Source organism: Phaethon lepturus, unplaced genomic scaffold (assembly GCF_000687285.1).
Source record: "Phaethon lepturus isolate BGI_N335 unplaced genomic scaffold, ASM68728v1 scaffold2684, whole genome shotgun sequence".
NCBI classification, from domain to species: Eukaryota; Metazoa; Chordata; class Aves; order Phaethontiformes; family Phaethontidae; genus Phaethon; species Phaethon lepturus.
Genome location: NW_010533823.1, coordinates 28,522 through 50,177, shown reverse-complemented (window position 1 = coordinate 50,177; position 21,656 = coordinate 28,522). Strand labels below are relative to the sequence as shown.

Genomic DNA, 21,656 nt, shown 5'->3' with positions numbered 1-21,656 from the left:
TACTACTAAGGGGCTATTAATCAAGAAAATAAAACCCTGGCCAGATAAAAACATTTTTCCAGTATTAGTAGCAACCTGTTCCGTATTCCTTCATCCAATTTCTCTCCTCCAAGGAGAGGGGTAGTCCGTAGCAGAACAGGCAGCATGACAGTCATTCTATAATAACAGTCCATTGAGCTATTCTTGCAGGGTTTTTAATGTTGGAAAATTATTTGTTTAAAACAGTCGGAATTATTCTATAATATTTTTATGTGCCTCCTCCTACCATCATTTAATTAAATGATTGTGGGCTATGCTAATCACTGTTTACTAGAATTTTAGCAGGAGCATAACTCTGAAAAGAGTAAATGAAGGATCCAGAATGTCCTGAATAAATTTATCTGCTATTTGTAACCACAGTGTGCTCCCGGGAGTCTTGTGTCACAGCTACGTATATAGGAAAACACCCCTCTATTTAGCATCCAAATTTTTCCAGAAGTAGAAATATCAAGAAAACATCCACAAATCTATACCAGAGGGTAAATTGTAAACAAAACAAACAATTTAGGATGAGTACATGTAAATCCCTTGCTTGCATTGTCTGTACATGCTAAACATGCTGTTAATCATAAGCTTGAAATGAGTACAACTTCACTGTTTCAAAAAACAGAGATGCAGAAAAACAGTGCTCAACAGAGCTGTATGATCATGGAGATGAATTTACATCAAGAGTAACATTGACTAATATACGTAAGCTGCAGGTCCAAGCAATACTGAATAGCCATTTGTCAGTATATCAACCAAAACCAAACCCCTGCAGCAGTGTTACAGAATTGTTCAGGTTATTGCTGCAGAAATGTATTGTGTCTAATCAGTCCTGCTGCATTCATACTCAGCCCTCTGCACTGTGCCATTGGTTATGTTTTATTTTCTTTGTGTACCTCTTTGAGGGATAGGAAAATGTAACAGCACTGGAATTGCAACAGTACTGCGATTTTGCAGTACAATACATCTTCGAAGAATATTTAATTGATTCCTAACTAATTGCTTTGCTTATGTGAAAAGTAAGTGGAGGCTACCTGAACAGCATGTAGGTTCAGCACCGAAGTACACTGCTGAAAAATGGCCATTGGGAGGGTCAGTAACACCTTTCTCATTTAATACATCTCATGAGCAAATGCCATAGCTTTTTTCCCCTCGAGACTTGGAGAGTTTGTTCCCTTCCTGTTGGTGAGCTGAGGCTTTGCAGAGGTAAAGCCTCGTCCTGCCCACAGTACGTGTGCAGGTAAACAACCTTTGCAAGTCTGTTTCTCAGTTACATATAAATTATTTGTACTTATCAGGAAGACTTTGCAGCAGCCTACTGTGGAAATAGAATGGGAGATGGAGGTGGGGAAGTGGATTGCTAACAGCTAAGTAACACTCCTGCCACGGACGTGCAGTGCTTGAACCCAGAGCAGCAGATCAAAGCAATGTCCCGTGCATCTGCTGTGATTGAGAACGGCAGTGTCCTGCAGAGAGCAGGAGCACAATATTTGCAGAGCAATGATAGCAAGTCAAAAGCCTTTCATTATAAACACCCTGCAGGGGACAGTGGAGATGCCATATTTAAAAATAACCTATTAGATCACTGACCAGTTTGGACTGTGGAGACAGTGCTTTTTGTAGCATAAGCAAAATTTGACAACTGGGAAGATGAAACTGGAGAGATGCGGCTGTATGCTGGTGTCACACGGTAAAACTCTTCTGTGGCCAGGGGCAAGTGCAAGCGGTCAGGGAGACCCATGAGTTGAAAAATGTTAGCACTGGGAGCTTACAGTAGTTCACAAAAAGTAGTACGAGCTTGACAGAGACACCAGCTCTTGCAGCACCATAATAGTTCTCTTTTAAAGAGCAGATTCAGTTTAAAAAATGTGTAAGCAGCTTAATGTACCCAATATGCAATGTGTGAAACAGTGCCTATATGAAATAAGGCTCTGTTTAACTGGAAGAAGCGGGAAATTTGCCAGCTAATATCACACACTATTGTAATAATTCATGACACTTTATACAGAGCAGATTAACAGTTCTTAGCCTGAAAAACCCGTCGATGTTTTCATGTTACAGTGGAGGAATACTTTTATCTAAGTCTTGGTTGTCATTTTAAATACTTTAAATTCAGCAATGGCTGTGTTGTAGTCTGGGATGATCAAAAGTGCCCTGGCAGCCTCGTGCACTGCAGGAATTCAGCCAGTCACTTTTATGTAGCTGGGTTTCTATCAAGGTGAGGTGCAGTAGGTCTTCTCTGAAAGCACCAGCACTTGGCACTGACATAACTCCAGCACTGGTCTTTTACTCGCTGTAGCTCAAGAGAAATGTACTTGCTGTTTTCCATCTCCGTTTTTTTCTCCTCTAGTAGCAAATTCATGACTTTGAAATGATTTCCAGTTGGTTTGCTGACCTTCAAATACCTGTTTATTCAGGTGTTATAAATTCCACCAGATTATCTTTGCCTGGCTGAAGAGGCATGAACAAACTATTTAGGCTGTTGCCATTAAGGCAGCAAACTGAGTAGATTAACTTTTATGGTTTTATATTGGCATGTTGCTTGCTTCATGAATATCTACTGTGTTGCTGTAATGATGTTCTATCCTTAAGGGTTTTCATTTTCAAAGACTGCAACCTAGTATGATTTGGTGTTTTTATCATCTCTGTCCAGCTTCCCTTACTCCTTCTTTGTAAAACACAGAGAAAAAAATTAGATCAGGGAACTTTGTTACTCTTCACAAGTCCCTGATGGGTTTTAAAAGCAGTGAGGCTTATTTACATGTTTTCTGGATACCTGAAGCATTGTTTGATAGAAAAACATTTGATTGGTGTATTTAAGGGAATGTATAAAATTTCTGCTCAGTCAGTGTTTTAACAGGTTTGTAGAAGATCTAGGAGACCTTTCTATGTATCCACACCTTTTAGGTCCAAGCATTTGGCAATTCCTAGAGCTTCTGTGTTGTTTTTTTTTTTAAAGACAGTTCACTTATTCCCAAAACAAAATAATCTGTAGCTGCTAATTTTCTTGAATATTCCATTTTTATTCTAGAAAATTTATTCTATATTTCACTGAATCTGGATCCTAGATTTCTTTCTTCAAACCCAGTAAAAAAAGAGTCATAGAGCTGATTTCTTTTGTTTCAGAGGAAAGGAATTTAGATTGTGTACATTTTGCAGACCTTTACTAGAACCGTAATGGTTGAAACCTTTAGCTGGTGATACTCCCCTTCGTTGTTGAAGCCTATTTCCAGAAGCTGGAGTCACTAGTGAAGATGATGTTCAGTGGGCAAATGCTCCATAGCCACTTGGCAGCTTAGTCAGTGAGTGTGTCATGTTAAACAAATGTGGGTAGCAGAAGCCTTGATTCCAGAGGGCTTATCTACAACTTGAGACCCATGGAGTTTCTCCATTATCTGCCCCTGTGTTCATCCCACTGATGGTGTCAGGAGTAGGTTTTTTCTCTTGTTCTTAGCCACATATTTTTATGACACAGGCACATGATATCTTTCAGCAGTTAAAACTGGAGGCTACAAGTCTGCTGTAAATAAACGCATCTTGCACAAACATAGATACAGTTTCAAATATATTTAAAAAAAGATAAACCCTATTCCTGTACAGCTGCTCTTCTGCTGTGTATGGGTGAAAGTGCTTGAGGAAGCTAAGAACACAAGTACCACTTGACATTATGGGGACTTGTACCATTAATTTCTATGTATTCATTACCCTTATGTATAATTAAAATCTAACAGGTTACCTCTTCAAAGCATAGTTTTAATTACTGACGTAAAGAAATGTCACAAACAGGAAAGAAAGAACCAGAATAACAGAAGTAGTCTTATTTATATCACTGCTACTTTTTTCTAACAATTTTGAGTAGGTTAGTCCAAGCATCTCCATTTCAGAGCTTACAGAGTCAGATAACTGCCTCTTTTAAGAAACATTATCAGAGAAGGAGTTCCTTGGACAGCATTTCTCTAAGTAGGCTGGTGCAGAAGTGCCAAAGACTGCTGCCCAAGAGCATTAGGGCTGCTTAGGAATAATCCATATTGTCAGGAGGTTCCCAAGAGGGACTAGAAATCTTGTATTTGTAGAACATGAATGTGTCAGCTATAAAAACAGACAAGAATTTTCTGCTTGGTTTCTTCCCCCATTTGGACTGCCTATGTGCTAACATAATTGCGGTTAGAAGGAAAATGAAGAACATAAGGTTCTTCACCTTCTCAAGGTAAAGAGCTAGGCTGCAGTATGGCCATATGGCAATGCTAGTAGCTTACTTCTAATCCCAGGGAATAAGGTGGGTGCTTTACTGTTTTGATTATGGTATGGTGAAATGATCCCCATGTGTGGGTTTGTAGTTACTGAAATGACTAAGATGCCATACCGCTGCTTTCCCTTAAGACTTTTAGAAAGGGAAACAGCCTTTAATTCTCTTTTTATTCAGTCTGCTTTAAGAAAATAGATTTAAAGCAATGACTTGATATGACCGCTGAATGTATTTGATTGTGCTCCATGCTGCTGGGGACCGAATAACCTGGCTGAGAAATGTTGGGTGTATACCAAACTAGGATACAGTTCTCTGCTTTCAGTCTTCCTTTTTTCGTCTCCCCCCACCTGCTCTCAGCTTTGTGTTGGAGATGCTGGCAATGCCCATTGATGAGTATGCGTAGGAAATAGGAGCTTGTAGCACCTGATAGCATTAAACATAAAGTGATAGGCTGGGAGGAGGTCCTGTCCCTTATTCAATTAGTGAGACTGCTCAAGCTCAAGCTGCTCAAGCTGCTCCAGGTGTACATTGCAGTGAAGCCGGTGCCGGTACCGAGAGGCAGCAGCACTGCACGTCCTGGAAAACAGTGGCGTCTGCTACGTGCCTGCAGCATTCCCAAGAAGAGGTATGGTGACACTGGGCAGTTACTCTTCCCAGTATTGGAGAACAGTGTTGGAGAGACAGAGCAGTTGGCAGCTGTAGCTGCTGCTTTTCTGCAGTTGACCCTGTGTTAGTGTGAGCTTACCGGCATTTTCCATAGGGCCCTCCCTGCCTGACACATGTCCCTTGCAAACCAGGTGCTGCCTCCCTAAAGACTGCAGGGTCTCGGATTTGGTTTCTCTGCTGTGGGCCGCTTAGCTGAAGGACTGGCCCGTGAAAGCTGACTGAAAGCCAAATGCCACCTCCCAAGATGCTCGGTGAGCAGGCTGCCTGGAGGAGCCGCTGCTTCTGACTGCCTGGATCTCTTCTTTCAGACAGCCCTGAGTGAGAGCCGCTGGATCTGCTGAGAGCTGCGGTAGTAACTTTGCGCCTGATGCATGGAGGAACTCCCCAGTCAAATCATGCCTGTGATCTTTTCTTCAGGGTTTTGACAGCACTTTCTCAACGCAGTGTGGGTAGTTCAGCAAACTGCAGGAAGACTTCTTTTTGACTGACATGCTGCCTTGCAGAGAAGAGTCTCATCTCTGCGGGTCCTGTGTTCTCAGTAACCAGTCTGGGAATCTAGGCCAGGCAGACAGGTCTGTCTCTCTGCTTTGCCTGCCCCTTGGCATGTACGTGGGAATGTGATGTTACAGGAGCTTCACAGCTCCTGGTATTTTTCAAAAGTAACACTTACTTGCTGGCCAAATAACTCAGTTACTAATCTGGAGACCAGCTAACCTGCATCATTTGGGAGGCAGCAGATTAGATCTAAGGAGTAGGAGCTGCACCAGGTCAGCAAAAGACTTTTTTGACCCTGTTACAGTGTGAAGTCAAAGCAGCTTCATTAAAAATAAATAAATAAAAAACTGGAACCGGGATTTTCAGCTCTGTGAAGGCTCTCAGTTGTGCTTGACAGGTGACTGTCAATAACTCCTAGTGCAAAGGAGATGTGTTTCTCATTCCTTTGTAGCCATTTGAACTCTTGTGAATGGTGCGTGATTTTTCATATTCTGTGTTGCTTGGTGTATAAGAAATACAGTGTAATTTGATTTGTATGTACATACGCCTTTTCAAAGTAACTTCAGCTGCAAATGTTTACTTCATTAGGTTAATTTACTATGAACTGAGAAGTGTAGGTATTGCCTGGCTTTCAATAATCTTTATGCATTTTGTTAACATACAATGATTATTTTATTCAGTCTAAGTGAAATACATAGCAGGGTATTTAATGCACTTACATAGCAGGGTCTTTATGTAACATCACCATAATGCTGGGTTTAAAAAACATCCATCCATTTTTGTATAAGAGGACTGAATCTCACTGTTTGGTTCATTGTTTTTGTTGTTTTTTTTTTTTCCCTGCTTCTTGCTGCTCTAGGATTTTGGCATCATGTTTACACATCACATTGTAACAGTCACCCTGATAAGCTTCTCATATGTAACCAATTTGACACGAGTGGGAACCTTGACCTTATGTCTCCATGATGCGGCTGATGTTGTCCTAGAGGTGAGATAATACATATATCATCAGTGTCTGTACATAGTATTCACTATTCTGAGAGCTAGTATGTCAACAGATAGAATCTATTTGATATTCAAAACAAGTATTTCTTAAGCAAAGAGGTCAGTGCAAGATGGTAATGGTGATTAATATAATGTATTTCCTTGATGAAATATATTACATTTGCAGCAGTGCATGTTTGTGACTTTAGGCTGTTTTATCCCTTGATAAGTTGCTTGTACAGAGCAGACTGGTAATATATTGCATGCCAGGGAGGGTTACACACAAATTTTAAATATAACAGGGTAAAATCAAAAGCTGAGAGTTGCAAAATCTGGAAAGTGATGACTGTGTGGGATAGAAGCTCCTGGTTTTGACACGAGTGGGAACCTTGACCTTATGTCTCCATGATGCGGCTGATGTTGTCCTAGAGGTGAGATAATACATATATCATCAGTGTCTGTACATGGTATTCACTATTCTGAGAGCTAGTATGTCAACAGATAGAATCTATTTGATATTCAAAACAAGTATTTCTTAAGCAAAGAGGTCAGTGCAAGATGGTAATGGTGATTAATATAATGTATTTCCTTGATGAAATATATTACATTTGCAGCAGTGCATGTTTGTGACTTTAGGCTGTTTTATCCCTTGATAAGTTGCTTGTACAGAGCAGACTGGTAATAGACTGGTAATAGACTGGTAATAGACTGGTAATAGACTGGTAATAGCAGAGCATGCCAGGGAGGGTTACACACAAATTTTAAATATAACAGGGTAAAATCAAAAGCTGAGAGTTGCAAAATCTGGAAAGTGATGACTGTGTGGGATAGAAGCTCCTGGTTCTTGACCCCTCTGAAGTGATGTGTGGGGTAAGAACCCTGTCTCCAAAAGAATCGAGGTGTCACGGTTTGATTCTGCATATTGCTGGGCAGAGGATGCTGGACAACGTAGCAGCTGTTCTGTGTGCAGACAGTGAGCTGACCTCTGGTCCCTAGGATTTTCCAGGTGCCCCTACCTCTGCATCCAGATGCCAGTATTAAACAGTTGGCTTTGGAGAAGAAGGGTTGATTGAAATTCTTAAGTCAAAATGTTCTGTAACTTCCATAGCAGCAATTTAGAGAGGCTGTCATCCTGTATCTGCATCAGTTTTTGGACAGCTCTGGGTGATGCTGGGATTGGGCTGAACTCTCCATCAGGATCAAACCAAAGTTAATAACTATTTTGTCTGAGATTACTTTTTACTAAAGTAGTTGCAGGGATCCTGTTATGCAAGAATTTAATCCAGAAGGCACATGACTGCCAGAAATAGAAAGCAACAGAGAATCTGGCTTTCTCCTGTTAGAAATAATTACATCTTTAAAAGTTTATTTTTCTATTTTAGCAATGTGTGTAGATCCATTCTGTTAGCTGTGGGTTCACCCAAACTTTCTGCATTCCTCTTTTCTCACCACCGGACAGATGTACTTGACAGTGTTCATTCCAGATCAGACCAGTGCCTGTGAAACTATAAAACTGCTGGAGAGCAGCTGTAATAGGCTAGCTAAAAACTTACCTTGAACGCAGCGAGATACATATTTTTTCTCAATTCCTCTGTTCATTCACTGGCTAAGATAAAGAGACATTGCTGGTATTCTGATGTGATTTGCAAACATTGAGCAAGTACACCTCCCCATGAGACACATACTTTAGTGGTCTTTTTAGTCAATTCGTTCAGTTTATTCTGACTGGAAGTACTAAAGCCAGTCTAAAGTGTAAGAAAGAGAATCAAAACCCCTGAGAAGGATTTACTAGGAGGGCCATTACGACTCACTCAACAGACTTTCTTCTGCTAGGGCAGTGGATCACAGCCCCAGTGCCATATGAGAGAAGACAGACTCCTGCACACTGCTGACATTGCTGAGCGGAAGTCAGTGCATAGGAAGAAAATTATCAAACTGTCAAAGCAGCTGGTAAAATATCTTGCCACGATGGGTCAGTTGTGCACCTGACCTGTTTTACATATTATATATTTGTAAAAATGAAAAGCCATTTCCAGAGGCCACCAGACTCTTTCCACCTACCATTTCATAACAAAACATGTCCAGTGGAAAGCTGGAATGCAACATTTTTGCTATTTTCATTGCAGAAAGTAATATATGTTGGTAGGAATACTGGAAGTGAACTTTTATCCATAGGCCTTAAGGTATCTGCAGGTACAAAAGAGTCATAGCAGGATTTCAGGAATACATAGGTGTTCTCTTAGGTCTGAATGAAAGATATCTTGGATACTCAAAGCAGCCTAACCATGGCAGGACAGGCCAAATGTAGAGTCCGTTGCTTGCCTAGGAAGCTATTACATTAGCTTAAGCTGAAATCTAGACTACTGAGGGGCAACTTTCAGAATCCCATCTAAGTTATTTAAGGGGTCCAGGGTACCTTTGCAACTGCAGTACAGCTTGTGGGTTGGAAACACTGTAACCTAACCTGCTGAGGCACTTAAAATCCCACCTATTTGGGAACCTTGAAACTTTTCAGCTTCAATTAATGAACACTCTGACAATTTTGATGTCAGTGTATAGATGTTAGTAGTTACCAATTTGGTATGCTGCTGGTGTATGAGCCTCACATAGCTGACAGTTCAACCTGAACCCTTTCTGTTATGTTCCAGCTATCTCCTAACACACTTCTCTAAAAGAGTAGGGAATGGATGCTTCAGACCAAGGCAAATAGCCACACTATAAAATAAATGGATTTAAATAGACTAGCAAGAGTATCTGGAAGAGCTGTGTTGTTCAGTTGTAGTCATGGTTTTTAAGCCTTGAAAATTGTGTTGTATTGTCATAGTTTGCCAAATTCCATACAATAACATACTCTTTACTTTTATTTGTAGTCCTTCCGTATCAATATCACTTGTAGATTTGTTACTTGAGAACTGATGACCCAAGAGCTGTACTGTTTTTGAGAAATGGTATGATACTACTACAAGTTGCTATAGCAATATCAGCTCCACACACTATGAAATCAGCATTTTTTAGATTGCCACCATGGAAATAAACCCAAAATTCCTATGTGAATTTTCAGTCATCTGCAAATCAAGGTGTTAATAACTCTTCTGCTTCGCATGTTGGCACCAAAGTGTTCTCTTACTGTGAGTACAAATGACTAGGAAACTCATTTGTGTCCTCTGTAGAATATAGGGCTGATTCAGAAAGGTCATGTTTTCTTTGCAGCACTGGTGGCTTTCCTTATATTTTGAGCTCCCTAACTAGTTTTCTGTTAGTGAGGATATCCTTTATATTCAGATTTTGTGTGGAAACACTGCAGAAGTTATGTGACATCCAAAAGTGCAGGTTGGTTTTGGCAGTCAGGTTGTCTGACATGAGCCTTGAGCACTTTAAGGTTCAGTGTGTTCATACCAAAAAAAACCAGACAGCATGCTGAGTGTCTCTCACCATTTTAGACAATTCTCTGGTTTGAATTATGCATTCAGAAGAGTATTCTATATGCATAGTCGTGGTAATTTTGCTCCTTCTTAGCGCTCTGGAAAGGCTGCACAAGTAAGCATCTTCTCAGTGTGGGAGCTGGATAAAGGCCCCCTCAGAGGGGACTTTGAAAGGGATCCCAGTGACTTAAGTGGACACTAAATCAGGCTCTTCATGTAATTCATTGTGCAGTGACTCTCTGGATACATTTGACAGAAAATATAAAGAAGGACTGTCCCTGCCTCGAAGCAAATGTTTTGAAATAAGTAACTGCTTGCACGCATGAACACTGTGGAAGCAGCATAGATATCTTAAAACAAGTTTGCTTGTACATGCTGTTCTTCAGGGAGAAGAGGGCAAAGAAACTTCAGGGGAGATCAGTGTTTTAATGAGTGGTTTGAGTGAAGAGTAATTAATAGACTCCTTCACTGAGGAGGGGTTGGAAGACTGCATGAAGCCAAATGAGAGAAGCATATAAAAATAAGTGTAGGGCAACAAGTTGGGAAGCAAAAGTTGGACAGAGAAGGGAAGAGAGCCTTAGAAAAAAGATTTGAAGGGGACGGGTATAATCTTAGAGGTAGAAACTGTTCTGTATAGGCCAGAAAGGAAGAAGAGATGCTGTAAGAGAATGTAGGATATGGGGCACAACAGAGTATTTGAGACAAAGTTTATATATATCACCACTAGAAAGTCAGAGAGCATGGGGCAGGCAGAAGATGGATGGATGCTGAAAATGGAAAGGTGAGAGACAGGTAGGTAAAGAGGTTGCGGACAAGGACAGCATAAACACAATTGGGTTCAATAAAAGGTTTAGAAGAGTTTTGTGAATCTGAAGTTGTAGGATTTCAACAAGGAAATTGAGTGGGGAAGGAAGAAATGAGAGATGTACTCTGGTTTTACGCAGTCTGGGTTTTCTTCTGAGAAGACATTTTCCAGCTGCATGGTGGAGAGGAGTTACGAGGTCACTGTGAGGTGGCCCAATGAAAATGTTAGCAATTTCATAAAAATTTTATTTCTTCTTATTACAGCTTATACACAATATAAGAGAACTCAGTTGTCCTCACAGAAGTAAACAGACATTTCTTTCTTTTACAGGCTGCCAAAATGGCAAACTATTGCAAGTGTCAAAAACTGAGTGACCTTCTGTTCCTTACATTTGCCATTGTCTTCATTGTCAGTAGGCTTGGCATATATCCCTTATGGTGAGTAAGCATATCGTTTTCCTCAAATGCTAAGCACCAAACAAGCTTGGAAATAACTATGTTGTAATTGAACGTGATTCGTTGACATTACTGTGTTTCCCACAGCACCAAGGAGAGTTTCAGACGTAACCAGGTGCTGAAATAGCCATGTGCTACAGTGCCATTGTGTTTACTGTGTGCTAGACAAGAAACACATGGGGCTTCTGCTGGTTTTAAGGTACATAGCTTCAAGTTAGCAGTTGCTTGCCTGTGTTGGCAAGAAGTTAGAGGAGAAATAAAATACTAGTCACTGAAGACACTGACCAGAGGCTAAGCTTGAAGCTAGAATCTTCTCATTAGCTTTCAGTGCACACTTTATGAACATGGTCAGCTTAAAGAAAAACAGTGAGAAAAGGAAAGTCCGGCCCACTGAAATCAGTATAAAGATATTACTGCCATGCAGATTGCAATATTACAGGCTACTCCCTTTCCACCCCACCTTTGACTTGAGGGTCCTGGGGAAGCAGTGTAATACCTACGTCAATGAGGTGGTTATACAGGTGTTACTGTAATCTCATCTATTCCCAGACAAAGGCAGCTGCTTGCATGTGCACATAATCTCTCTTCTAGGTACACATACGTGCATGCACACAAACAGGACATAGCTGTTCAATTCTTTAGCTAGGGTCTTCAACATCCAAAAGGTAGCAGGCTAGTTAAGAAATACACTGATGTACTTCAGTGTAGAAACCCATCCAAGTTTCTCTATAATCTGTGCCCCATACATGAGGAGGGCTGGGAGAAAGTGTTGGCCTCACTCTTGTGTTCTGGACCCTTCCTTTGTCTCATGTGAACAGAACTAACCCAAATTTCTGTATGCCTATGAGAGCAAGAGGGATCTGTTATTGCATCAGAAGATAACAGTGACAGTTTAGTTTTTGGGAAGCACCAAGAATGCCACAAATGTTACCCTTTGCAGAGTTTTATTTAGAGGGATTACCACCAAGGTCCTTAATTAAGCATTACAGATGGCAATGTCAACCTTTCTGCCACAATTTCTTTTCAAATCCTCTATAATGATGTATCTTTGAGGTTTTGTTAATGCAAACAGGATAAGACCAAGGTGCCCTTAGGGAGCTGTGTCATCAGCTCTGCTTAATAGTACAATGTAGAAGTTTCATTTAGCATTTAATGACTCCAAAGATAATGTGATAATGCCAGGTCCCTACTACGCTGTGAGTTGGTGAAGGACCATGACAAAAGGGGAAGATGGATAGACAAACAAACTGTGTTTAAAAATGGTTGTTATTTTTTCCAAGGAACAATTATTTGTTTCTTAAACAGCTTTGCTTCACTTTCCTCAGTCATCCTTGACACTAACTTGGCCAATCAGTGAATTTCTGTAAATGAAGCTAGCTAGTTTTTCTACTTGGATCATCTCAGATAGGAAAAATGGTGACACTCCTGCTTGTAGGATTTCATCTGCCTGTTGCATTCTGTTTTATATTGAGAAATGGAGGGAGGACCCAATTCCACCAGTGCAGTTCTGCTACCGGAGACTGCATGCAATATGTGACTCTGCTTCAGTCAGGCTCAGTCAGATGATGACTGAATGGGTTTGCAAAGGGGAGGGAAAAGAGGAGGTCATACCTGACCAACCTGATAACCTTCTATGATGAAATGACTGGCTTGGTAGATGAGGAGAGAGCAATGGATGTAGTCTGCCTTGACTTCTGTAAAGCTTTCGACACTGCCTCCCAGATGATCCTGAGGGACAAGCTGATAATAATGTATGGGCTAGATGAGCAAACAGTGAGGTGGATTGAAAACTGACTGAGCAGCCATATCCAGGGGGTGGTCATCCATGGTATGAAGTCTAGTTGGGGGCAGTAACTAGCAGTGTACCCCAGGGGTCAATACAGAGTCCAGTCCCATTCAACATCATTAATGATCTGGATCATGTATCAGAGTGCACCATCAGCAAGTTAGTTCATTTTCCACCCTGCGAGGAGTGGCTGATACACCAGAGGGTTGTGCAGCTATACAGAGGAAAGGAATCTGAACAGGCTGGAGAAATGGGCCGACAGGAACCTCATCAAGTTCAGCAAAGGGAAGTGCAAAGTGCTGCACCAGTATAAGCTGGGGCTGACCAGCTGGAAAGCAGTTTTGCACAAAAGGAACAGGGGATCCTGGCGGACACCAAGGTGAACATGAGCCAACAATGTGCCCTTGTGGCGAAGGCAGCTGGTGGTATCCTGGGCTACATTAGGAAGGGTGTTGCCAGCAAGTTGAGGAAGGTGATCATTCCCCTCTACTCAGCACTGGTGAGGCCATACCTGGAGTACCGTGTCCAGTTCTGTGGAGGAGAGATACCAGAGAGACACAAAGCTATTCAAGACAGTCCAGCAAACGACGTAAGATTGATTAAGGGTCCGGAGCACCTTGCACGTGAGGGAAGGCTGAGACAGGTGGGACTGTTTAGCATAAAGAATAGAAATCTCAGGACGGATATTATCAATATATATAAATATATGAAGGGAGTGTGTAAAGAAACTGAGCCAGACTCTCTTCAGTGGTGCCCAGAGCCAGGACCAGAGGCAATGAGCATGAACTGAAACACAGGACATTCCACCTGAACATCAGGAAACACTTTTTCACTGTGAGGGTGACTGAGCACTGGCATGGGTTACCCAGAGAGGTTGTAGAATCTCCATTCTTGGAGATACTCAAAAGCCATCTGGACATGGTCCTGGGCAGCCTGCTACAGGTGACCCAGGTTGAGTAGGGCAGTTGGACAGGATGACATCCAGAGGTCCCTCCCAACCTCAGCCATTCTGTGAGTTGCCTTACGTGTTTATGTAATGCTGTGACTCCAGCATTTAAGCCTCAATCTCTTATTTGAAATGGCTAAGAAGGAACTGCTGACTTGAATTTTTTTGTTACTCAAATGCAAACTTTACCAGATCACTTCTGTGTGCTTGCCTTGCTGCAAAATCAACAAAGGGCAGAATAATCTTGTCCCGAGTGCACGATTTTGAAGGAGGTCATTCGTCTTCACACATTTAACTAGAAGCAGCTGCCCAATACACTTTTTTTCTTGAGACATCTGAAAATCAGCAAGGTCAAGATTTTCCCATCCTTTACATCCTTACAATGGTAGTCAAGTTTTGGAAAGCCCACACTTTCAACCTGAAGTGTTTAAAATAACACTGTGTGTTTAAAACTGGAACTGAAGCTCAGAAACTGGAGGTTCACACTGTCTTGAGTGATTTCTGTCAAGTGTTGCAGCCAAGGTCACACTGTGCAGGAAGTCCTTGCTAGGACTAGGCAAATTATAAATTAAAGATTGACATGGCGAGTAGGAATCGGGCATCATAGATCTGAAGTCTGTCTTAAGTGTCCCTAATACACACTTCATGCTGTCTGACTGGAGGAGTACCGGAAGAGATTACCAGTACAGTGCTAAGTTATCTAGCAAGTGTCAGAACTTGAGCCCTGCTTTACAGCTGTGGCAGTTTGTGCTGGTGTTCTGGATGTGCCCATCCGTTCCCGTATACGTTAGGTGACAGCAGCACTTCCGTGCCACTTTATATTGAACCTTGTCTGAATCCTTCTCTGTAGAGTAGCACTGGCCCAGTGTGGTGAAAGCAGGGTAAAAATCAAAGCGAATAGATCTGGGGAGGAGGGAGAAGGGAAGAGGGCTGCACAGTAGCTTCTGTTGTTGTGTTGGCTCCCTTGGTATTGAATATTGGGCTAATGAGGGCAGCAGGTTACAGCTGTGGGTGAGGTTTGCTGCTGGGATGGGAAAGATCAGCATAGACTTGTGAAGGCAGAGGGATTGTGTGTTACGGGAACGCAGCAGCTGACAGGGCTGTGTGCTCCTGTGTCACAGATGGAGTGGTTACAGTGGCTATCCCTCTGCCTCTCCTTTCCCTTAATCAACGGAAGAACATATTTATTACATATGCAAATGGTTCAGTGTGGTGTACATGGTCTTTGATTTTTAAGACCATCTTATTTCTAGGCCAAAGCTTTGATGTATGTACTCCTAATGGTTACCCTTACATACACCTATAATCACGGAGCCCGGAGGGCAGTTTCATAGCTCTCAGCCGTACTGTGGGCATTTGCGTGTGGGAGTCAGGGTTAGCAGGGATGAAGCATGAGATGTATGAGCATGTCTCTCCCAAATCCTTTTTCTCTATGAAACAGCAATTCTAATCTTCACCCGCATTAACTTGCATATCAGCAAAGATGAGTCATTGGAGCGGCAGCAGGCCAGGAAGCATAATTTTGCTCTCCTTTGTCGAATATTCAAAATAGCAAAATTTGGTGTCTGATTAATATTACATTAAAAATATGCAAAATTTTCTAGCATAAAAACTGAGAGGTATAAAATTGGTGTGCATGTAATGTAAAAGGAAGACTGTAATTTATAAGAAAACTTCCCCCACACAGGAAAGCAAATACCCAAGACGGGCTTCCAGAGATGTTGCTTAGGAAGCACTGGTATGCTGTTGTGCTCCAGCTTTGCACAAGTGCCATTTAATTTTGCACAAAGGTGCTAATAAAGAATTCAGAATGTATCAAATACTGTTGTTTGAAGGTTGTTTAGCAGCAGGACTAAGACAAAAGAAACTGGCAATTAGGTATATATTTAGCAGTCTTTCTGCAGGCATCTGGAGTTCATTTCAGCAGTAATTCAAAAATCCCAGTACACTTTCTGCCTCCTGCTGCTAAGTGAATGTAGGAGTAAAGCTGCTATTTTCACTGACAAGACATTTTGCTCGTGAAATTCTCCCACTTGCGCATAATCACTGTTCTAGCAAATTACAATATAAAACACAACTCTCCATGAGTCGGGGGAACATGATGCCTTCTCAGGTGATACAGGATTGTAGGGAGAATGAAAGCAATCTCAAACCAAAGAATTTATATAAATTATATGAGCCCTTGGCTAGTCTAATCAGGCTGGGCAAAGCCTTTCTTTATTTCAATAAGCCTTGCAATTCCTCTTCCCCAAGCCTCAAATGCTTGTTTTTGCTTTAGTTACATGGATATAGTCTTCTCTCTGTTGATAAAGGAATGGTTTGCTTTTTGCTGTTGTTTTGATTTTCTTTCAATATCCAGGAAAGGAAACTCCATGAGGTCGTAATATTTATTAATCATTTTTTGAGGTATGTGGAGGACAAACAGGCATTTTCCATTCCAGGAGACATGAGTGAAGAAGGTGATGCACTGCATTCTCCAGTCTTCTTTTGCTTATTGCTAGTTGCAGAGTTCATGTTATAAGAACCGTGAAACTCTTCAAGTCTGGGCTGTACAGGAGACCCAAGACTACTCACTTACTTCGCTTATTCTTCTGGAATGCACATTTTTTTTGACAGGGCAGTTTGAATAAATCTCCTAATGCTGTGAAGAGTTTGATATCTGAAACTGGTTTTTGATGACCATGAATCAGGGTATTTCCAAGAGCTTCAGTGGAAGAAAAGTGGTTGCTGTGGAGGGAGATATAAGGTTACTAAACCTGTTAATCGTTTTAAAAGGTCGCTTAAGGTAACTACAGGTAACGGTGTAACTTTTGGGTTTGAAAGAAGGAGGAGAAAGCTTCCAGGAAGACTAGGCTGATGTTTACCAGGTAAAGGCACCAAGCTGGGTAAATTCAGGTTCTTTCAGGTTGCTCTGACTAGTACTAGTCTGTGGTTGTTTTTCACTACTTTTTATTATTTTTATAATCAGTTGTATTGCATGAGAGGTGGAATATAGTGGATTTCAGGGAAGTGTTGCTGACAAATACTGCTGTCAAAAGGCGAGGAAGCAGGGAGCATTGTCATTCATCTGACCTGTGAGGTCTCAGCATGTACATATTACATATATGCACTGACAAATGTAAAACAGTGGCTTAACTGTACCAATGTAAATGAAGGCCAGTTTTAAGCTGATTATAAAGAGCACAGGTCATGGTCTGCATGTGCTGTCCCCCAAATTCTCATCTAGGTGAGTTCAGTATGCCTCCCTGTCCTTGATCTCTTCAGATACTGTCAGTGTTCGGACTACTGTACCACGTTAAAAACTATGAGGACAGTCAACCATTTTGTTTAGTTGGTGTCACCTTGTTTAATGTTGGTAGGTATGTCTTAACCGGATCTTCCATTTGTAATTCTGTTTGGAAAGGTTTTCCAAAAAAAATTATGGCAAGAATAATTCTCAGTGTTACTCAAAGCTGTTTCAGGTTCATGTCTCCTCATCAACTGCAACGTATGGTTGCTAAATGGGATTTTTATGCCAACAAATCCTATATAAGCATGGGTCTGCCAGTCCTTGGAAGACCAACTTTGTTCCTTGTTATTCCTTCGTTTTTAAAGCTCATGAAAGTACACAGAGTCTGGCCCGTGGCTGATTTCTAATTGCCTTTTCATGGCAATCAGTGTCTGCATGATCCAGACAAGCATGGCATGATCCTCGCTGAGTTAAAATTAATTTCTGTTCACCATGGCATGCTATAATGAACCCTAGTTACTTATTACTAGTCTGTCTCTCATCTCTGCATGACTGGCTGAATAGGTCTTCCCGAGTTTCATGAGTTGTTGAACAACAGCGTGGGAATTAGCCATGCTGTTAATGTGCACACTGGGTCTCCAAATACTGATCCAGTATTGCCACTTTGCACTGTTCTCTCTCCTTTCTTTTATCCTGGAATCAGTTTCTCTCTGAGCAAAATTGCAGCTTGAGTTACGAATAGGGCTGTGCAGAGCGCCCATGAGTAGCAGCTGCTGCAAAGATTTGCTGAATCTCTCTTTTTCCTAGCTTTGTTCTTTTTCTAACTGATATTGACAGGTTCTGTGCAGCTTTTAACAGGTAGGGAAGTTGAGTCGTCATCTTTGATACTGGTTTTCTTTCCTGTCACGTTTTCTCCTGTTTGGCCCTTGGAGCATGTGTATTGTGGGAAGGCAGCATGTGGACCCTGGCAGAGTCACTCTGCTTTGTTCCTCTGAACATATTGGTAAAACAGAATGCTCAAACCTACCCCTAAAAAGCATCCTACTAAGTCAAAGCGCTACATAGGCACTAGTTAAAGCAAGAATCCTGGTCAATTACTTGGCATGGTAAGAATATAAGTAGCCAGATAAATCCCAACTGCCCAGACCTTGTCTGGACTCTGAATGAACACAGTGTTTTGTGATGGGTTTAGTTAATCTTGCTGGATCCTGAAGTCAGTGAAAAGCTTTCTAGCCTGGCTAGTATTATGTGTAGAGTTTGACAAACACCTCTGCTCTACAGTAAAATAACTTATTTTTTATTAAGAAAATAAATCTTCTCTGACACTGTTTCAAGCTCATTTTGCTCAGAATATTGTCGAAACCAGAGCACAATCTAAGTTGTTTGTGGGTAGCAGATATTGAAGGAATAAATTATGATTTTGATCCAAAGTACTTGATTCCTCATGTTATTCATGCTGTCAGTGAGTGGATGCTGTAGAACTAACAAAAATTACCTAATGTGCTTATATTTAAGCCTATTTGTAGTTTCAGCAGGCAACTTATAACCCATCAGTTTATCAAGAGCATTTAATAACGTTTTTGGCAAGCTAACTACAGTATATTTGAAGAACTCATAGACTTTAATTTATGGATTACAAAGAAGGTTTAATTAACTAAGTCTCCATAAATTTACTCACAACTCTTGTCTTAGCTCTTTAGCAGAGCATATATAATGTTGTCATCCCATCTGCATTTGACAAAGCATTATCTGATGTTGTCCTTCCTAATCATTACTTATTTTACTATTTCCTCAAATTGTTTACAGCGCTTGTGAACTCAGGCCTCTGAGCACTACATGAAACAAAGCTGAAATCTTTGGAGTGCTGGGTTAATACTGATCCAGCTATTTACAAGGGAGCTATAAGAAATGGAAAGGTTACAGGTGTCATTCACCATTGTGGGTTTGCAGTGTAAATAACAAAAAGTGGCATTTGCTCAGTGTTTCCATTTATGAGATTTTCCTGTGATCACAACAGGAAAAAAATATATGAAAAGGGATTTCATCAGACTTCCAAAGCTGATTCTTATCCTTGTTTTTAAGGGAGACTAACACAGACTGTACCCTGTGGCTGTAATTACGCTTTCTGTTGTCAAGGATAGGCTGTTCAGTCAGTGTTCTCCCTTTCCTCCTTTTATTACGAAATATGTCCTTTCTAAAACCTGCGCTCTGATTGAAAACAGGACACAAACCATTGCTGTGGCACTTCTTTTGCTCAGAATTATTCTGATGAGTGTAAATGTCTCAGGGGAAGGGAAACAGCATTGGTGTTTTTCTTGTGGCCAGACATGTTAGCCACTTTTAAATCAGCTCAGCAAGGCACAGTGAGTGGAAAGTATGGATGACCTGAGGACCTGACCTGAGGGTTGCTTCTGCCATGGTAGTCAGCTTCCCATATAAACTGCTGAAGCTCTCTGAGTCTCCTCTGAAGTTGCATCACTTGCAGGAATGAGGGGAGTAAAAAAAAAGACGCTGACCACGGGAATTTGCAGTTTGACTGGGTTTTTTTTCTAAAAGAGAGGTATGTGAGGAAACTTCGCCCACAATACGTCTTTAAGCATTGCCCATTCTGTGGAGGGGAAGCTGTGCTGGTACGGTACTACCACAGACAGCCTATACATGGGCTGGCAGTCTAGCTAGCTGGAGGTAGTTTGAGTGTGTGCAAACATTCTGCCTCTTCTCAAAACCCTTTTCCTTTAGAGGCTGTATCTGTAGCACCAGGGTTTGGTGTCAGTGGAGCACATTTTGTAGTGCTACAGAGTCAGTACGAAAGCAGAACGATGCTACTGGTTCACTGCAAGCTGCTGTTGTATGTGAGACATAAAAATCACAGCTGTATAAAAGCATGGGAGTATGATAGTTAACTTAGCTTGAAATAGTAAATGGCTTTTGAACACCATGATCAACAGCTGTGATGTAGCTAGGGTCTCATTAGTGCTCGGCTAGGAGGAGGTCATTGCGGCTAAGCACTTTGGGAGAAACCCAGCACCCATGTAAGTGAACCATTCTGTTGCTTTCATCAATGTTGCATTATGGCAGAGTTTGGCTCATAATAAATATGAAAATAGAGATAATTACTAAGAAAATTGGATTAAACTGAAAACTGTTTAAGGTTGATTTCCCAGACTGTGGTGTGGAGGAATTTCTTACGATGCTTGTGGAGCCAAAGGTACAGTTGATTGGGTTTTTGGTGTTGGTTTTTTTCCTTCCCAACCCACATCTTCTGGCCTTTCTTCTACAACTCGACCATCATACTTGAGTCATTTGTTTGAAAGATGAGTCCTTGGCAGACACTGTGCCACCACGTGTCCTTAAGCTGCGTGATTTTTATGGATTTTAATATTATTCCATTACTCTAGGGACATGTTCTCAGGGATAGACCAATGAATCCAAAGTGTGGTACTCCTACTATTGATGGTATGTAATCCACCTGAAAGACATTGAGTACCTGGCAGAGAACTAGCTGCAGCTGTTCTGTGATGTTTTGTGGGGTTTTGAACTAAGTTTATTTAGTTCCTGCATTTACAGAAAGTTTCCATAATCTTTTCCTCCTGAAATGTCTGCCATGGCATATAGCTAAACACAAGGCAGTGACAGTTAGTGTGTGCGTCAAAAGCAAGAGGAAGAAATATTCCTTGAGCAGAGGTACTGCACTTATTTTTAGTAAACAGAAAGAAGAATGAGGAAGGCCTTTTTGTTCTCTGATACCCTGCTTTGCAAAGATTGGAAAATGGCCTCCTATAGTTCAGAACAAATGCCTTTCTTATTTGGAGAATAACTTGAACTTCAGGCAAATGGATCTTGATACGTGTTCTCTGCTGCTCATATAGAAGTCTTGTGTGAGCCTGGAGATTTTGAGATTTGGTAGTGTCATTCTTAGCGTAACGTTTCTCTGTGCCTGTGTGTTATGATCACAGGCCTTTACTCAAGCATTTTGCCAGAACACATTACTGATACAACATTTTGCTGAGTATAATTACGTTCTGCTAGGAAATTTGGATTCTCTCCATATCATAATGTCTTTTGAAAGACTCTCTTGAGATTTGAGCTTGGATTGTGAAGGTGTCTCTGACCTTGTATTCTTGGGGTTTTTTCTATCCACAAGAGTGGAAACACTATTATTCATACCAGTGGCTGCAAAATCAGTTAATGGGCAGTAACTGTTGATGAGAAGGAATTGGGTGAAGAGAATAGCACAGCTGAACCCAGGACAGTGACAGCTTGATCAGAATGATCTCTTTTGCAGTACATCAAACATGAATAATTTCCTGCCTGTTCCATCATTTTAGTTAAGTAATTGGAAACCCTATTGATCTACTCAGGGCTTAAAATAACACAGGCTCAGTGGCAGGGCTGTGATTTCTGCAAAGAGGTATTGTTCATGATTAGTATTAGAACAGGAGACACCCATCTCTACAGCAGCTGAGCTTGTATTAGCACCATGTCAGGAAATGTTCTGATATGGGTCTGGTATGGGTGAGCAGAACTCCACATGATGCTGAGCTCATTGATAAAATTGAAGTGTGTGGATTTAATGTTGCTCTGAACACTGCCTCAAT

At 41.2% G+C, this 21,656-nt stretch overlaps 1 protein-coding gene across 1 annotated transcript in view; it reads left to right on the top strand.

The window, feature by feature from the left end:
* The window catches only part of CERS6 (ceramide synthase 6), a gene marked incomplete at its 5' end in the record, with an annotated part of 64,073 nt that overhangs the window by 31,158 nt on the left and 11,259 nt on the right, over positions 1-21,656 (top strand). The window contains 2 exons of the mRNA XM_010285311.1: positions 6,291-6,419; positions 10,973-11,079. Coding sequence (XP_010283613.1) covers positions 6,291-6,419; positions 10,973-11,079 — 236 coding nt within the window. The remainder of the gene's footprint in view (positions 1-6,290; positions 6,420-10,972; positions 11,080-21,656) is intronic.